The sequence below is a fragment of the Zootoca vivipara genome, chromosome 3 (assembly GCF_965207765.1).
Source record: "Zootoca vivipara chromosome 3, rZooViv2.hap1.1, whole genome shotgun sequence".
In the NCBI taxonomy this organism is placed as follows: Eukaryota; Metazoa; Chordata; class Lepidosauria; order Squamata; family Lacertidae; genus Zootoca; species Zootoca vivipara.
The window spans coordinates 101,212,104-101,230,130 of record NC_142586.1 but is presented as its reverse complement, the minus strand read 5'-3'; the positions used below and the strand labels follow the sequence as shown (position 1 = coordinate 101,230,130).

The 18,027-nt window shown below is 46.1% G+C and overlaps 1 protein-coding gene and 1 long non-coding RNA gene across 2 annotated transcripts in view; one reads left to right on the top strand and one right to left on the bottom strand.

Moving 5' to 3' along the window:
- TTC7A (tetratricopeptide repeat domain 7A) overlaps window positions 1-15,312 on the bottom strand; it is a 169,859-nt gene extending 154,547 nt beyond the window's left edge. The window contains exons 1-4 of the mRNA XM_035111163.3: window positions 14,968-15,312; window positions 7,870-8,033; window positions 5,188-5,356; window positions 749-879 (exon numbers count right to left, since the gene is read on the bottom strand). Of these exons, the coding sequence (XP_034967054.2) occupies window positions 749-879; window positions 5,188-5,356; window positions 7,870-8,033; window positions 14,968-15,145 (642 nt within the window). The 5' untranslated portion in view covers window positions 15,146-15,312. The remainder of the gene's footprint in view (window positions 1-748; window positions 880-5,187; window positions 5,357-7,869; window positions 8,034-14,967) is intronic.
- Window positions 15,313-15,411: 99 nt separating this feature from the next.
- On the top strand, window positions 15,412-16,984 carry LOC148686382 (uncharacterized). The gene is made up of 2 exons (XR_015949161.1): window positions 15,412-15,543; window positions 16,609-16,984. It is a non-coding gene; the product is annotated as an uncharacterized LOC148686382 (long non-coding RNA).
- The last annotated feature ends 1,043 nt before the right edge of the window (window positions 16,985-18,027 follow it).

Below are 18,027 nucleotides of genomic sequence, written 5' to 3'. Positions count from 1 at the left end.
CAGGAAATGTATCACCGGAAAAAAATGAAAATACCGATTTACGTAAATTTTGCATATGCAGATCTTCACTTGCAAGTGTAGGTACAAATTTAGAAATAGCTATACAATGGTACCTCGACTTACGAAGGCGATCCGTTCCGCAGCGCTCTTCGTAAGTCGAAACCTTCGGATGTCGAAGCGTCCATTTTGCGCATGCACGATTTTGCGCTTTGCACATGCGCAGAACACGTGCACGGCGAAAATACTTCCGGGTTTACTGACTTTGTAAGTCGAAACCTTCAGAAGTCGAGGCATTCAGATGTCGAGGTACCACTGTAACTGCCAACTAACACAGTTAGAAATAACTATAAGTGGAAATACAGCACATAGGTATAGATGCAAAATTAAAAATAATGACAGTGGTACCTTGGGACCAAACGGCTTGGCTCCCGAACAAATCAGCTCCCGAACGTCGCAAATCCAGAAGTAAGTTTTCCGATTTGCGAACGTTTTTGGGAAGCCAAATGTATGTTTCGTCTGTTGGCATTGTTTCCGGGGCCAATCAGCCTACCAGAAGCCGCGCCCAGGTTTGCGAACATTTTGGAAGTCAAATGGACTTCCAGAACGGATTGAGTTTGGGAACCACTGTATTACAATTCAAACAGAAATGCTACACATCTCACGAAACAAGAGTTGAGGGGGGCTTCTGTGTCTCCTCAGGCTACTATTCAGGTCCTGCTAAATATCGAGGAAAAACTTAAAAGTTTACCTTCTCGAGTTCCTGTAGAAACACTTGAGCCATCACACAGGCCCTTTCAAAGCAAACCATGACTTCTTCCTCACGTTCGGAGAGGCGGGCCCGGGAAGCGATGGAATTGGGCGAGCGCTCCAGCGCCAAGCCTGTAAGGAGAGCAACAACAAGTTCTTATTAAAGCCAAGATGGAAACTGCCCATGAACAGGCCTGAGTTGTCACTTAATGTATCACGTCATGTCACCTTCACTCCATCCACTCACCTGCACACCTTGCAACCCACTCTTGCACCTTCACAAGGTCTTGTTTATCCTCATCACCGCCACTGGCTGCCATTTCTGAAACTATAGCTCGCGTATTTCCGCTCTAACTCCCTAGGTGTTTGCTTATTGTTTATTTTGATCAATGTTGAATATTCCTGCGTATAAGACTACTTTTTAACCCAGGAAAATCTTCTCAAAAGTTAAGGGTCGTCTTATACGCCATGTCGTATTTCTTATACGGCGAGTATATCCCAAACTCTATACTGGAAAAGTTGGGGGTCGTCTTATATGCCCAGGCGTCTTATATGCCGGAATATATGGTACCTGCTTTAACAGTATTTTACTGATCATTTCATTATTATTATTATTATTATTATTATTATTATTATTATTATTATTATTTACCACTTTGAGGTGGTGGTGGTTGTTTTTACAGCTTAGTGGTATATAAAGTTTGTTAAATAAAATAAACAAATACATCCCTGAGCATTGGCCAAGCAGGCAGGGGGTGATGGGAACTGGAGCAGACCTTACTGGGCAAGGTGGGCCAATGGTCAGATTCAAAACAAGGCAGCACCCGCCCCTCGTTCTTGCCTCTTCCAACCACTCACACCTCTGCACCAAACACGGGCATTCTGTACACAGAATGTACAGAGGAGGTGTTGGGAACGGGAAAAGCCCTTCTCTTTATTCTTCCTGTTCCTGAAAAGGATGCTCTCTCCGCCATGCAAAGCTGCTGAGGGGCAAAGAGCAAAGCATTACCTGAGTCAACATACACAAATAAAGAACAGGCGAACGGCCGCATGCATGCATGCAGCCAATAACAAATCATATATAAGACGAAAGATCCGAAGAGATGCTCCCTTGCCTCACTTCTGCGTGGCTTCAGGAAGAGGAAGAGAAGGAGGAGGAAGAGGAAGAAGAAGAAGGAGAGAGAGAACGGAGGTGGGCGGAGCTGTGGCCCTCCAAATGTTGCTGCACTACAACTCCCATCATCCATGACCATTGGACATGCTGGTGGACCTGATGGGAGTTGGGAGTCCAACACCTGCTTTAAACAGATTTAAAATCTGTATGGTTTTAATTCTATCCATATTTAATTTAGGGGATGCGCGTGGCGCTGTGGTCTAAACCACTGAGCCTCTTGGGCTTGCCCATCAGGAGGTCGGCGGTTTGAATCTCCACAACAGGGTGAGCTCCCATTGATCGGTCCCTGCTCCTGTCAACCTAGCAGTTCGAAAGCACACCAAAAAAGTAGATAAATAGGTACTGCTCCGGCGTGAAGGTAAACGGTGTTTCTGTGTGCTGCTCTGGTTCACCAGAAGCGGCTTAGTCATGCTGGCCACATGACCCGGAAAAACTGTCTGCAGAAGTGGACAAATGCCAGCTCCCTTGGCCTGCAAAGCGAGATGAGCGTCGCAACCCCAGAGTCGTTCGCAACTGGTCCTTTATCTTTTACCTTTTTTTAAATTGTATTTTAATGATTTGACTTTACTAGGTTTGGAGCAATTCTTGTTTTCATCTGTAAACCGCCTTTAGCCCCATCAGGGGAAACGATGGGGCTACAACTAAATGTATAATAGATAATAACACCTGGAAGGCTACAAGATCCTCATCCCTGAGATAGAGCATTCTGCCTCACATTGGGCCAAAGGGGGGGGGTGAAGGTGCCACATCACCAATTAAACTGGCCGCAGGACTGCATAAATATATATATACTAGTATCACGAAGCCCGTTAAATTAACGGGTGCTAGAATTAATTAGCTGGATTCCCCACCCCCCCGGTGACTGTTTTAAGGAACTGAGCCTTCCACAACAACAACTTACACCACCTGTGTCCCTCCCTAGAGATCAGTTATTCTTTCCCCACACTGCTTGCTTGTTGTTCTGGCCAGGATGCAGCAGCTCCCCAAGGGATGTTACAAGGTCTACTCAGGTCAGGCAACAACAAAAATAGCCCAAGAACTCCAGTGTCTGCGTATACTGCAAACCGCCCTTTGATCCTCAGGTGAAGGGCGGTACATAAATTTAATAAATAACTTTGCTACCATGGGTCAACGTCTGTCCATCCTAGATTACACTGACTGACCTGGTCTTAAGAGAAAATGTTAAACCAATGACTGGCAGTCTTAAGCATGTCTGTCTGCTCAGCGGGAAACACAACTGTGCTCTTAGGGGCTTAATCCCCAACACACTCGGTTTATAAACAATTTATAAGCCACTCAACTACAAGAGTGGTTCACAAGGATATAACCTCAAAAATAATAACAAAAAATCAGTTATAAAATCAAACATCGATTAAATGCTTGCTGGAATAAGTCTTCAGCAAGTGCCTGAAGTTCAGCAGGGAGGAGACCTGCCTGACCTCGGCTGGGAGGGAGCGTCCATAAAATTAGGCCTACAATACTGAATGCAAGGCTCCTGGTGGATGCAAGCATGTACCTGAGCCCTGAAGGGCCACTGACAGTGACTCCTGCAAAAACAGGCATCCCCAAACATCGGCCCTCCAGATGTTTTGGACTACAATTCCCATCTTCCCCGACCACTGGTCCTGTTAGCTAGGGATCATGGGAGTTGTAGGCCAAAACATCTGGAGGGCCGCAGTTTGGGGGTGCCTGTGCAAAAACATCCTTGATCAGTCACAGATATAAGGGATTAGGTAGTCCTTGAGGTATCCTGGACCCAAATTGTTAAGAGCCTTCTAAATGAATGCAAGAACTTTGAACCTGGTCTGATAGCGTATGGGCAGCCAGAGCAGACTTTGGAGCACTGGAGTTATATGTGTTTAACACCAACTTGAACTTCTGAGCTTCTGAACCCAGGCACGAGGGAAGCCCAGCATGAAGTGCATTGCAATAACTGAGCCTTCAGGATACTCTGCTCCACAAAAAGTTCACGCCATAATGAATTTGTCGGCCTTTTAGGCGATGCAGCAGAGGTGGGGAAGTTCTTTCAACCTGAGGGCCTTCAACTTCTACCAAACAGCTGTCTCCTACAACCCGGAGCTCAATGAGGAACCCATGGTGCAAGAAACATTGTGGTAGGGAGAGGTATTGATAGTTAAACTCAGTGCTGTTTTTCTATAAAAAAAGTATGTTTGGGGTGCTCTCATTTTCCTACTCATATTGAAATTCTGCCCCTCAATGAGGCCAAACTTAGATTCACAAAATGTTTAGGGATATGCCTACCCTGTGTACCTCCGGAAAAAAAGCACTGGTTAAACTACTCTGGGAACTGTAGCTCCCTTAACAAACTATGGTTCCCAAAATTCTTTGCAGGAAGTGATGACCGTTTAAAGTGGCATCATGGCGCTTGAAATGTCTGCTGCGGATGTGGCCTCACTCGCAAAGCTGTCCTTTCCAGATGTCATTATCCAGCAAGGTTCCTTCTGCTAGATATGCACAGAAGCCAACAAATCAGCAAAACTATCAAGACACATCATGCGTGCAGAGAGATCAACAGGCGCACATCAAATTGACCACAGGTGCACTCACTGCAAGGTTCATTCCAAGGGCACACGTGTTCAGTTTCAAGCTTTACATACCAGTTGGAGGTATCAGATCATCCCAGAGCTCCCATCCACCTAACAAGCTGGAAGGCATGCTGAAAAGGAGGAGAATAGGAAAAGTAGATCGATAGAGAGAGAGAGATAGCAACTATTCCAGCAACACTGATATAAAGAAAAGCACTGGTGGCAAACAGAAGATGGAGATCGCAAGAGGGTTTTTACAAAGTTCCTCCAGAAAAATAATGCAATGGTTGCCCCGGCATTCCCGCGACACCCAACTCCCACCAAATGAAAAGGGTTAACAGGCATCAAGAGATATATCCCCCCACACACACACACCCTGAAGCCTGAAAAAGCAGCAAAGACAAATGCAAAGTGTTACGCAGAGGGAAGAAGAGCCATATGATTCAGGTAACTGGCTCGGCACTACTGAGAAAAGTGAGAGGCTAAGGCAAAGAGCCAGCAGTGGGGTGATGCAGCAAAAAAAGCTAACGTCATTTTAGGCTGCATGGAAAAGAAGGATCCTACCCCCAAGAAGCAGGGGATGGTGCCAGTCTGGACTGGTAAGGTATCAGCAGCAGCAGTTGCCTTTGACCTTTTCAGATCTCATGCTTGTTTGTAACCCTGACACACAAAATCATCACCATCACCAAATAGTTCCAGCAGAAGTGGGCAACCCATTACCTTTGATTACAAAAGCTTCTGTCAGCAGCCGCAGCATATACAGAGGCTTCTTCTCCACCACGATGTCATCAAGGCCAGCTCTTGCATACATGCTGAGAGCATCCCTGTAAGAGCCCTCGACATAATGGAGCTTCGCCAGGATCAGCATGGCTTCTGTCAAATCTTTTGGCTGGAGAAATAGAAACAATTTCCATCAATAATCCATCAGACCCCCAACTGGAACAATGCAATGTTGACATTCAGCCCCAAGGCTGAATTCAAGTAGAATCAAGTGCCTCAATGCACAAGCCTTGTGAGCTTTGATGTACATGCTGAGCTGTGATAAGCAAAGGCATTTTCATTCATTTGAAAGAAATATATCCATAGATCTGCCCACACACTCAGCGGCGAATGGTGCCGCTTGGCTGTCCGGGGTGGCACCCCCTGGGGGCGGGGCATCGCTCTGCGGCGTGACGTCACGACACACGACGCGTGCGCCAGGACAGACTGCGCATGTCCGCACATGCACAGTCCGTCCAGGTGGCCGGCGCGCTCTGAAGCAGAGCGCGCTATGGAGCAGTTTGCTGGTGCCACCACCCGGCAACCCACTCCATAGCACGCTCTTTTCTTCCTGCTCAGGCGGAGGAGGCGAGGCGCAAGTGGAGCTAGTATGGAACTAGGGGCGGCCCGCCCCCTATGCCCCTCCCTTGCTATGTGCCTGCACGCACTGTCTCACCAGAGTGGTACATGATCCGGTTATCTCCCGCTTGGACTACTGCAATGTGCTCTACATGAAGCTACCTTTGAAGGTGACTCGGAAACTACAACCAATCCAGAATGCGGAAGCTAGACTGGTGACTGGGATCATATAACACCAGTCCTAATGCATTCTCCCTTGGCTCCTAGTATGTTTCTGAGCACAATTCAAAGTGTTGTTGCTGACCTTTAAAACCCTAAACAGCCTCGGCCCTGTAGACCTGAAGGAGCATCCCCACCCCCATCGTTCAGCCCAGACACTGAGGTCCAGCTCCGAGGGCTTTCTGGCGGTTCCCTCACTGCGAGAAGCGAGGTTACAGGGAACCAGGCAGAGTGGTGGTGCCCGCTCCTCCCTTCAGATGTCAAACAGATAAACAACTATTTGACTTTTAGAAGACATCTGAAGGCAGCCCTCATCAGGGAGATTTTTTTTTATGGTTGATGTTTTATTGTGTTTTTTAATATTTTGTTGGGAGCTGCCCAGAGTGGCCGGGGCAACCCAGCCACCAATGGGAGGGGTGGCAATGAAGGTTCATCTGCCATCTCAGCTTAAATAATTGTATAGCCCCACCCAATGCAAATTGAACAGTTTTTGGACATCCTCCCCAAAGCTGCCAAATATCCCCCTCCCCAATTTGTGGGGCATGAATGGCCCTGTGGAAGAGTGGGATGGTCAGCCACTCGAGGTTAAGCCATGAGCCCAGGTTTAGATGTCTCAAGAAGACAGACTCCGACTTGTTTCCTAGTGGCGCAGCAGCAAAAAGCAGGGGAGAAGCAGAGCCAGAAGACTTCTCAGCATTATGTACCAGCATGTTGTGCATTTGCATTAAAGCATAATAATAATAATAATAATAATAATAATAATAATAATAATAATTTATTATTTATACCCCGCCCATCTGGCTGGGTTTCCCCAGCCACTCTGGGCGGCTTACAACAGAAGAATGAAATAAAACAATTAAACATTAAAAGCCTCCCTAAACAGGGCTGCCTTCAGATGTCTTCTATAAATCTGGTAGCTGTTTTCCTCTTTGACATCTGATGGGAGGGCGTTCCACAGGGCGGGCGCCACCACCGAGAAGGCCCTCTGCCTGGTTCCCTGCATAGTGTTTGTTTGCTTGTTTTCCATCTTTATTGAGTTTAATTGATAACAAAACATTCTTATATATGGTATTTCAAAAGTTTCATGTAGTTAAGTAAGAATGTATGGTGAAATGAACTGTATAGGAATGAATTGACTTCTATTTGTAGCTTTTGAAATAGTGTTTGTTTTTAAGTATAGTTTAAATGAAATCTGGGTGGAAAGAAATAGGTTTCTTTCCTGAATACTTTTAATTTCCCCCCAAAAGCATAACAAAATTTTGGCAAACACTGAAAACCCCCTCGTTTGCACTATTTTGTTTCATTTTAGAATGTGAAGATGTTCATATAAGATCTTTCAAACTGTGTGTCTGTGTAGGTTATTGTTATTGTTTGTACGTTATGTTTTTGCGTTTTTACATTGCAAACTGTCCTGTGTTTTTTGGATACAGGGCAATATAGAAATTCAATAAATAAGTAACAATGTGATGTGTGAAGCAGATTACAGAATCCTGCAGCAAGGACAATGGATTAGATCAGGCTTCCTCAACCTCGGCCCTCCAGATGTTTTTTGGCCTACAACTCCCATGATCCCTAGCTAGCAGGACCAGTGGTCAGCGATGATGGGAATTGTAGTCTCAAAACATCTGGAGGGCCGAGATTGAGGAAGCCTGGATTAGATTCTAGTGGAGGATTTTCTTCCCTCATAAGTGGAGCAAAAGGAAATGGAATTATTTACTGGAGTCTTTTATGAAATGCAGGACTGAGAGAGAGATGGGTTCCAACATTTCGTATCTGAGCCTTCCAATTGTGCATCATTAACAGCACGTTAAATGCTCATGTTTTATGTCAGCCGAGGACACTTACCGGCAACTTCCCTCGGTTTAGAATGCCCGTCAAATACTTTTTGGCGTCACTCATTTTGGGCTCGGATTTTTCCATTAATGGAACGGCGTCCTTGATTTTGGCAAGGTTCTCGTTCAAGCACAGCTCCAGCAGGGCCTCGGCAACTAAAAGGTTCCCATAGTCATCTGCAAGACAGAGTAGACAGAGTAAAGGAAAGTCACACACTCAATGTCATGTTCTCATCTATAGCAGGCCACAAAGATAAACACAGAAGTTATCTGCTATATAAACATTTTGTTACATAAGGAAGTTAAAATACTGAGAGCAAAAGTTATTCGCCTACAAAGCAACAAGCTCAGACGATTCCCTGCTCTTTTTTGGCACAGGCAATGACCATTTTGCATGTGTTCAATGCGAATACAGAGATTTTTCAGGCCTGAAAAATCTGTACTGGAAATATATCGTATTTTAGCTACAAGGAATGGGCATAATTTTCTCGCCAATGCCAAATTGTATAGGTTGGTTTCAGACTTAAGGCACTGAGGAACTTACTTCTGAACAAACATGCATAGGATCAACATTTTGCAATTAGGAAAACGACAGGCTAACGCACTAAAAAGTGTGGGATGAAGGAATGCTTAATAGGGGAAAGGTGTAACCACCAGGCAAGCAAATCGTGACGAATACTCATAACTTTCCTGCAAACAAATCAGAAGGAATGTTCAATAAAGACTGGGTATAGTCTAATTTCCAGCAAGAATAGTACCACCAAGCCAAAGAATATATTGCTCTAAAATGAGTGCAAAGATAGGGGAACCCGTGGTCACCCAGGCATTGTTGGACTTCGACTCCCATCAGCCTCAGCCAGCATGCCCAACAGTCAGGACTGATGGGAGCTGTAGTCCAGCAACATATGGTGGGCTACTGTTTCTCCCATCTGTGCTTTAGAGACATGATAAGTCACTGAGCTTACATGGGCAACCAGCCCTATTTTGCCAGCTGCCCAGCCACAGTCAAAAATAAGAAGGTTTCTGTTTGTATAAACGCAAGTTGGAAGGAGGGAGCAGCGAATGAATACATTTTCTTACAGAAGTTCTTCTGCTCCAGTGGCGTTTACCTGAGTAGATTCAAAGTGATTTCTTGCAGAGCACTCCAGCCTGCAAGAGGCACTCGTTTCAGCGGAAAGGAATGCAAAGCGTACAAAAGGGAACGAAAGAGACGGCACCTCTGTTCAACCCAGCGGGGAAGCGCGCACACTTGAACAGCTGTTTCATGCACAGCGGAGCACCTGCGGGGCTCTGGGTTATGGCAACAAGACACCATCTAGTGAAAGGCAAGTGTGCCGAGCTCCCAAAGCAATTAAACTGAACTTGAGCATGCAGCCGCACAGAAAAGTCCTCCACTCCTCACCATTGTTTGAAGTGCATACCGATGGGTCAACAGCAGCCTCCCTCAACCTGCTGCCCTCCAGACAGAACCACAGAATTGTAGAGTTGAGGGTCACCTAGTTGAACACACTACGAGGCCAGGATCTCAGCTAGAGCATCCATGACAGGTGGACATCCAACCTCTGCTTAAAAACTTCCAAGGAAGGACAGTCCACCACCTCTCGTGGGAGTCTGTTCCACCGCCAGACAGCTTCCTGTCAGAAAGTTTCTTCCTGGCGTTTAGTCAGAATCTCTTGAATCCACTTGAATCCACTGGGACAGGTTCTACCAGGAGAAAACAAGCTTGTTTCCTCTTCCATGTGGCAGTCCTTTAGATATTTAATGCTGGCTATCATATCTCCCAGGTGACCCAGGTGGCGCTGTGGTTAAACCACTGAGCATAGGGCTTGCTGATCAGAAGGTCGGTGGTTCGAATCCCTGTGACGGGGTGAGCTCCCGTTGCTTGGTCCCAGCTCCTGCCAACCCAGCAGTTCGAAAGCACATCAAAATGCAAGTAGATAAATAGGAACCGCTACAGCGGGAAGGTAAACGGCGTTTCCATGTGCTGCTCTGGTTTGCCAGAAGTGGCTTTGTCATGCTGGCCACATGACCTGGAAGCTATACGCCGGCTCCCTCGGCCAATAATGCAAGATGAGCGCGCAACCCCAGAGTCGGTCACGACTGGACCTAATGGTCAGGGGTCCCTTTACCTTTACCTTTTATCATATCTCCAGCATGTGTTTGACCAAACTGCGGGAGGCAGTGGAAGACAGGGGTGCCTGGCGTGCTCTGGTCCATGGGGTCACAAAGAGTCGGATACGACTAAACGACTAAACAACAACAACATCATATCTCCTCTTAATCTCCTCTTTCTCAAGCTAAACATACCTAACTCCCTTAACTGTTCCTCATAAAGCTTGGTTTCCAGACCATTTATTATCCTGGTCGCCTTCTCCTGCACACATTCTAGTTTGTCAATATCCTTCTTAAACTGTGGCACCCAGATCTTTTGGACTCCAGTTCCTATTAACCCTGCCTAGCACATGCTGGTGGGAGTTGTAGTCCAAAACATCTGGGAGGCACCAGGCAAAAGCATCGCTTGGGTTGCGGACTTTTCGGGGTGCGAACGGATTGGGTCCACAACCCGAGGTACCACTGTAATCGTTTATTGCTTTGACATCTGGTGGGAGGGCATTCCACAGGGTGCCACCACTGAGAAGGCCCTGTGCCTGGTTCCCTGTAACCTCACTTTTCGCAGGGAGGGAATTGCCAGAAGGCCCTCAGCGCTGGACCTCAGTGTCCAGGCTGAACAATTGGGGTGGAGACGCTCCTTCAATTATAGATGGGGACTATGGCCACGCTCCCCACAAACACACTCACTCCTGTGCACACGAGCACACCCTGAGATACGTTTGCGCAGCATGTTTCGCCCTCATTTCTGGGCCGTCCCTGGCATTGCCAGGCAACAGGCCTGCTAAGGGTCTCTTGAGGCAAGTGTGGCTGAGCAGCAGGATCTCACTCAGTCCAGGATGGGCTTCATCTCTCACACACACTACCCGGAGGTCTGCTGCCAGCCGTAGAGGATGAGAGGAAAATGTGTGCCAATGTACTTCTGTCTGACGGATAAACACATATGTTCTTGGGTGGGGCTGCCTGGCCAATTTAAAATTTGGCAGGGCAGCCCCTCTAGAGGAAAAAAACGGCTCTCCAGCCCTGATCTGAGGCAGAGATCTGAAAAGGGAATGCAAGAACCTGGCGAATAATTCACTCAACCTCTTTCTCTCCCCCCCCCCCCCGTCCCTGGCGACCATGTTTTTAGAACGAAAAAGTTTCGCTTTTAAGGTTTATTATGTCCGAGATGCAAGCAAGACACACATGGTGCTTACAATGTTTCCTGGAGCTACAGAAGAGACCACAGAATATTTTCTTTTCCTACCTCAACAAGGCTTAAAACAGGATGCAAGAATATGAATCATCGCCCACTCGCTCTAATTTCCACCCTGCTGAGATGAACAGCCTACAGCACACAAAAGGAAGGCCTAAACTTTGAAAGAGGCACTTGCACTTCCTGAAATAATAATAATAATAATAATAATAATAATAATAATAATAATAATAATAATAATGTCTCCTTAGAGCCTGCCCTATCTCCCAAAGGAACCCAGAGTGGCAACCACATAAATTTTTTTAAAAAAATTCTGTGGGTGGTAGAGTCCAAGATGGCTGATACTGGCAAAGGAAGGAATTATTATTATTATTATTATTATTATTATTATTATTATTAATAATAATAATAATTTATTATTTATACCCCGCCCATCTGGCTGGGTTTCCCCAGCCACTCTGGGCGGCTTCTAACAGAAGAATAAAATAATCGATTAAAGATTAAAAGCCTCCCTAAACAGGGCTGCCTTCAGATGTCTTCTAAAAATCTGGTGGCTGTTTTCCTCTTTGACATCTGATAGGAGGGCGTTCCACAGGGCGGGCGCCACCACCGAGAAGGCCCTCGGCATGCATATTATTATTATTATTATTATTATTATTATTATTATTAACTATTCATTTACTTTATTACTCATCCTCCACCCTAAGTTCTCAGGGTGAGGTACAACAATTTAAAATACAACATTCACCCATTCGTTGTTACTGATGCTACACTGGTCTGCACTGGGAGATTCACAGAGGATTCAGATATTATCAAAACTCATTTAAAAACAGTCATGGTTTATCCCAGGTGTAGGCAAACTCAGCCCTCCAGATGTTTTGGGACTACAACTCCCATCATACCTGACCACTAGTCCTGTTAGCTAGGGATGATAGGAGTTGTAGGCCAAAAACATCTGGATGGCTGAGTTTGCCTACCGGTATGCCTGGTTTATCCCAAAGAGGGCTGAGTACTGGACTTACTGAGAAAAGGTTCATTATTATTATTATTATTATTATTATTATTATTATTATTATTATTTGTACCCCACCCATCTGACTGGGTTGCCACTCTGGGCAGCTTCCAACATGAAACATAATAAAACATTCAACATTAAAAAGCTTCCCTATATAGGGCTGCCTTCAGATGTCTTCTAAACTGGTTATATAGTTACCCATCTCCTTGACAATTGATGAGAGGGTGATCCAGTGTTGGCGCCACTACCAAGAAGCCACATTTCAGGGTGCCGAACCTTTATTTCTAATGGTTTGAGAAGTCAACAGTATCATCCATCCCAGGAATCCTCGGCTAAATGGAGTTAAAACCAATAGTGCAATGGAGGGGAATCACGCAAGGGGAGGATAACCCAGCAGGCTCACCGATGTCATCTGCAGCCTCCTTGCTATGGCAGGTAAATGAGGAGAAATTGAAGCTTTTATAGAATCACAGAATTGTAGAGCTGGAAAGGACCCCAAGGGCCATCAAGTGCAAACCCATGCAATGCGGAAACTGCAGATAAAGTATTCCTGAGAAGATGGCCATCCAACCTCTGTTTGAAACCCCCAATGAAGGAGAGTTTACCACCTTCGAAGGTAGTCTATCCCACCGTTGAACTGCTCTTGCCATCAGAAAGCTATTCCTAATATTTAGTCGGAATCTCCTTTGGTTTGAGTCCTACCCTCTGGAGCAGGAGGGAACAAGCTTCACCATCTTCCAAGTGACAATCACTCTGGAACTTGAAAATGGGTACCCTATCACTTGTCAGTCTTCTCTTCTCCAGACTAAACCAACTCCCACAACTGTTCCTCATGTTGTTGTTGTTTGTTTGTTGTTGTTTAGTCGTTTAGTCGTGTCCGACTCTTCGTGACCCCATGGACCATAGCACGCCAGGCACTCCTGTCTTCCACTGCCTCCCGCAGTTTGGTCAAACTCATGTTCGTAGCTTCGAGAACACTGTCCATTCCAACCATCTCGTCCCCTGTCATCCCCTTCTCCTTGTGCCCTCAATCTTTCCCAACATCAGGGTCTTTTCCAAGGATTCTTCTCTTCTCATGAGGTGGCCAAAGTATTGGAGCCTCAGCTTCAGGATCTGTCCTTCCAGTGAGCGCTCAGGGCTGATTTCCTTCAGAATGGATAGGTTTGATCTTTTTGCAGTCCATAGGACTCTCAAGAGTCTCCTCCAGCACCATAATTCAAAAGCATCAGTTCTTCGGCAGTTCAAGAATTGAAGAAAAGAATTGAAGAATTGAACTGTTCCTCATACAAAGATACGTTTCCAGACCTTTTATCAACTTGGTCACCCTTCTTCACACCCATTCCAGTTTGCCAACATCCTTCTCAAACTGTGGTGCATGCTTTCAAGTTTTACCGACGTTTGTGACATATTGGCACGGAGGAAGTCAGAGAATTAGTCCAGTTTATTATTTTAGGATAGCTGACCCTCAGAAATTAGCTGAGCAATGTAGCCTATGCTCATTCAGTTGCAAGTCCCATTGTGTTTGATGATGGGGTTTACTTCCAGGTAACTGTGTCCTGGACAGCAGCTTTACTAGAGAGTAAGCCCCATTCTACATCCCTGGGACTTACTTCTGTGTAAACTTGCACATTGTATAGCTGATTTCCTTTGAGGCTGCACTCCTGAGCAAGACAGCATCCTCTGATTATTCCCAATGGGGGTAAAGTGTGAGAAAAATCATTGGGAGCAACACACAAGACACAAAAGGAGTGTTGGGGAACAAGCAGCTGTGGAGTGCAGATCCAGTCACACTTCTGGGGAAACACTGGGGTTGTATTGTGTGTTTAAAAAAGCATTGGCTCTCATGAGGCAAAGCTCATGATGCGCCTGATAAAAAACATTTTTTGCTGAGACAAGCCTACCTACCGCACCCAGATATTTAGAGCGCTGGTGTGTTTTTATTTCTGGATGTTTTTTTAAAAAAAGTTTTGATAGTTGTTACTAATAATCCTATTGCAGGCTTCCTCAACCTCAGCTCTCCAGATGTTTTTGGCCTACAACTCCCATGATCCCTAGCTAGCAGGACCAGTGGTCAGGAATGCTGGGAATTGTAGTTTCAAAATATCTGGAGGGCCGAGGTTGAGGAAGCCTGTCCTGTTGTTTTCTTTTGTACACCGCATTGAGGTTTTCGGTATGATCAATCAGCTCAGTATAAATTTAATGAAGTGATTAATGACAAAACGGATGCTTACACATCAGGAAGAACTTTCTGACAGTTAAGAGCTATTCGAGGTTGTGGACTCTCCTTCCTTGGAGGTTTTCAAGCTGAGGTTGGATGGCCATCTGTCACTGGATGCTATGGCTGAGATTCCTGCATCGCAGGGGGTTGGACTAGATGACCCACGGCCTCCCTTCCAACTCTACAACTTCACCCTCAAGCATTGTTTGGGGTGCGGGTGAATTAGCTGCTCTTGCAAAAGAGAGTGTGGGTGGGTGAAGGGACTTGGGTCTTGGGTCCAGACTAAGTTGCGCTTAGACCGAAACCAGTGCGTAAAGTTCACATGACTTCACTTGGGAGTTGATTCCTGCAGCTTTCTATGGGAGCTGGCTGCGCGCAACCAACTTAACGAAGCGGGGCACAGATTTTGCAACTCTCCCGTCTGGGCAGGTTTTGCTCCGGGAGACCGAAGGACGACTCGATCCTTGCTAAGGGAAGACAGGCGGGCGGGCGGGCGCCGCGGCTGCTGCTACTGCTGCTTCCATTTCCTGGGGAAGAAAAGCTGCTGGCTGCGGGATCCCCGGCGGCGACTTACCGGACGGTTGGGCTCCTGCGCCGGCTGCTCCCCCCTTGGCCCACTTGTGCCGGGGACTGGCCGCCCGCGTCCTCATCTGCTCCACCACGGCCAGCTGCGTGTCCCACTGGCAATCGGCGCGGCACCTCTCCACCGCCTCTTCCATTTTCAGGTGGAAATGCGAGCCTTTCGCAGCCATCTTAGCGTGGGTGGGTGAGTGACTCGTGTACAACAGGGAAGTCCCGGGCAGCCGGGCGTGCGCCTGGGGAACAGCCGGGTTCCCCTCCCCTCGCCGAGCAGGGGCAGGATCGCGCGCTCCCGTGCGCCTGGTGGAAAGGGAGGCTCCAGCGGCGCTGCGGCTCGGGACATATGCATAGCTGCCAAGTTATCCCTTTTTTAAAGGGATTTTCCCTTATGCTGAATAGGCTTCCTCGTGAGAAAAGGGAAAACTTGGCAGCTATGGACATATGTGGTCCCCCTTCCCCCCCAAAACCCCCCCAAAAACTATCCTACAACGCCCCGATGATCCAGATGTTTGGCAGCTAAGAGGAAGCGCCCCGCGCAATGCGTGTCAGGCATCGTCGAAAGAGAGGGCTGGTAAAGTTGCGCTGTAGAATGGAGTGGGTTAAAATGGGGGGGGGGCAGAAATGGAACAAGAGGGGTCTTTAGGGGTTTGTGAAGCGCGCAATGTTTTCCATCTATTCTTTTGTTTTACTTAAACAAAGCGCTTATAACTCACCCTTTTCTCCACGGAACTCGACAACACATAGAATTGTAGAATTGGAAGGGACCACGAGGGTCATCTAGTCTAGTCCAACGTGAGGGACTCGAACCCACGACCCTGCGATTAAGAGGCTCGTGCTCTACCGACTGAGGAACCCCTTCTCATTATCTACCCTGTGAAGTAGGTTAGACTGAGAGGAGTGAGCTTGGTGGCCGAGCGGGGATTTGAACCCTGGTCTCCCAGGTCATAGTCCCGACACTCTTAACCATTACACTGCACTGGCCGGTCCCCCCAAAAAGAGGCTGTTAGGGGCTTCTGCCCCAATGGGCAATGGGTGTTTTCTTTTCTCCTCCCCACTTTCACCCAGGTTCTGGGGGTTCCAGGCTAGACCTGAAATTTCAGACTTTGATTTTAACCTCCTTCTGTGCAAAGAGAATAAAGGGCCAAAAGTTAGGGGTGCAGACTGTTTTCTGCTTGGGGAGAGTTTTTGCTGTTTGCTCCACTCCACATCCATCAGGCTGCACCCTTAAAGTACAGAACAGTCCGGCTCTTCCTTTGTCCCCAGGAAAAGCTGCAAGGGACTCTCACTTCCTGTTTCTTGACTGTTACTCCACCTGATGTGCCACACACCCCTTCAGGTTTCAGATTGTCCCCTGCCACACAAGCCCCATGACAATATTACTCTCTTTTGTGCTTGCCACTGAGATGCTTTTGCATTTGCTGTTGCCTCTTGGGCAGGGCCTTTTTTTGTTGTGTCACCCAGCATGAGAAACTTCCCTGTCCCAGGAAGCTATGTTGTCTCCTCCTTTGCTTTTGCAGCAAGGATCTGAATTTTCTGTTTAGATTTTTATTTTGTTTTTGCTGTGGACTAGACAGCTCTCTGTTTCTTTTCCTTCATTTTGTCCCGTTTTGGGACTTCCGGTGTTTCTGTTATATAGATAATGTGAAGACATAATAAAAGGAGCATCTCTTCCCCCATCGTTCTGCCCGAACACTGAGGTCCAGCTCCAAGGGCCTTCTGGTGGTTCCCTGCCTACGAGAAGTGAAGTTACAGGGAACCAGGCAGAGGTAGTGGCACCCTCCCTGTGGAACGCCCTCCTATCAGATGTCAAGGAAATATACATCTGACTTTTAGAAGACATCTGAAGGCAGCCCTGTTTAGGGAAGTTTTTAATGTTTGATGTTTTTAATGTTTGATGTTTTATCGTGTTTTTAATATTCTGTTGGGAACCGCCCAGAGTGGCTGAGGAAACCCAGCCAGATGGGTGGGGTATAAATTATAAATATTAATTATAGTAAATACAGTATAAAAGACTGCTTGCTATTGCCATTATCCATGCATGTTCCAGAAGTCTGCACAGCTCTTCAACTGCTCGTTTTTTACTCTGTCAGGAACAGAGACAGCGATGTGGTGGCAGCAGGGGTTTGTTTGTTTTGGGAAAACTTTGAATTGAGAAATTTTCCAATGCACTAAACACATTTGTACCAGGCATAAAGGCTGCAAAAGAGGCTCAAAGGAATGCTTCTGAGGTCATCTGTGAAAATCCACACCAAAACTAAAGGGGAATCAAAATAAGGAGCATCCAGGATATTCTAAAAACTGCAAAACTATATTATTCAGCATTTAGACACTTTGAGCATAAGAAAAACCTGTTGGATCAGGCCATTGGCCCATTTAGTCCAGCATCCTGTTCTCGCAGTGGCCAACTAGATGCCTGTGGGAAACCCGTAAGCAAGACTCAAGCAGAAAAAAGGAGGGCCCAACTATAGGATGAGTTAGATCACAACTTTGCATTTAATGTACAGACTTAAAAATTATATAAATCATATCAGCTTGAGTGGTGGGGATTATAATGACCAGGATGCTGCAGGGGTACAGTAATTTAATCCTTTCCTTTGAGGAAAATCCCTCCTTTGCTGCTGCTGTTTGCTTTGTGAGACATCACATTCCACAATTTTTAAATTATTATTAATATTATTAAATTTGTATACCACCCTTGATCCATAGATACTTTGCTATTAACGTTTACTTACTTACTTACTTACTTACTTACTTACTTACTTACTTACTGGTTCTTTTGCACCAGTCATTGCTAAGAGTAATCAAATTTCAAATGTTTTTTTAAAGAATCAAGGTACAAATATCAACTCCAGAATACAGTTTGCAAATTGAGTTTGTTTCTACAAAACAAGATGCATTTGCACAATTCAAAATTTATTCAGAATTTCAGTTTTCTGGGCTTCTTAATAGGGCATTTGAGTTTCTCCCGGAAAGACAAACCCGCAAACGATAATTCACTGTTGCAAACTGTGAGTAGTGGAACTGATTTGTCCTAATTCTTCTTTCTAATGATACG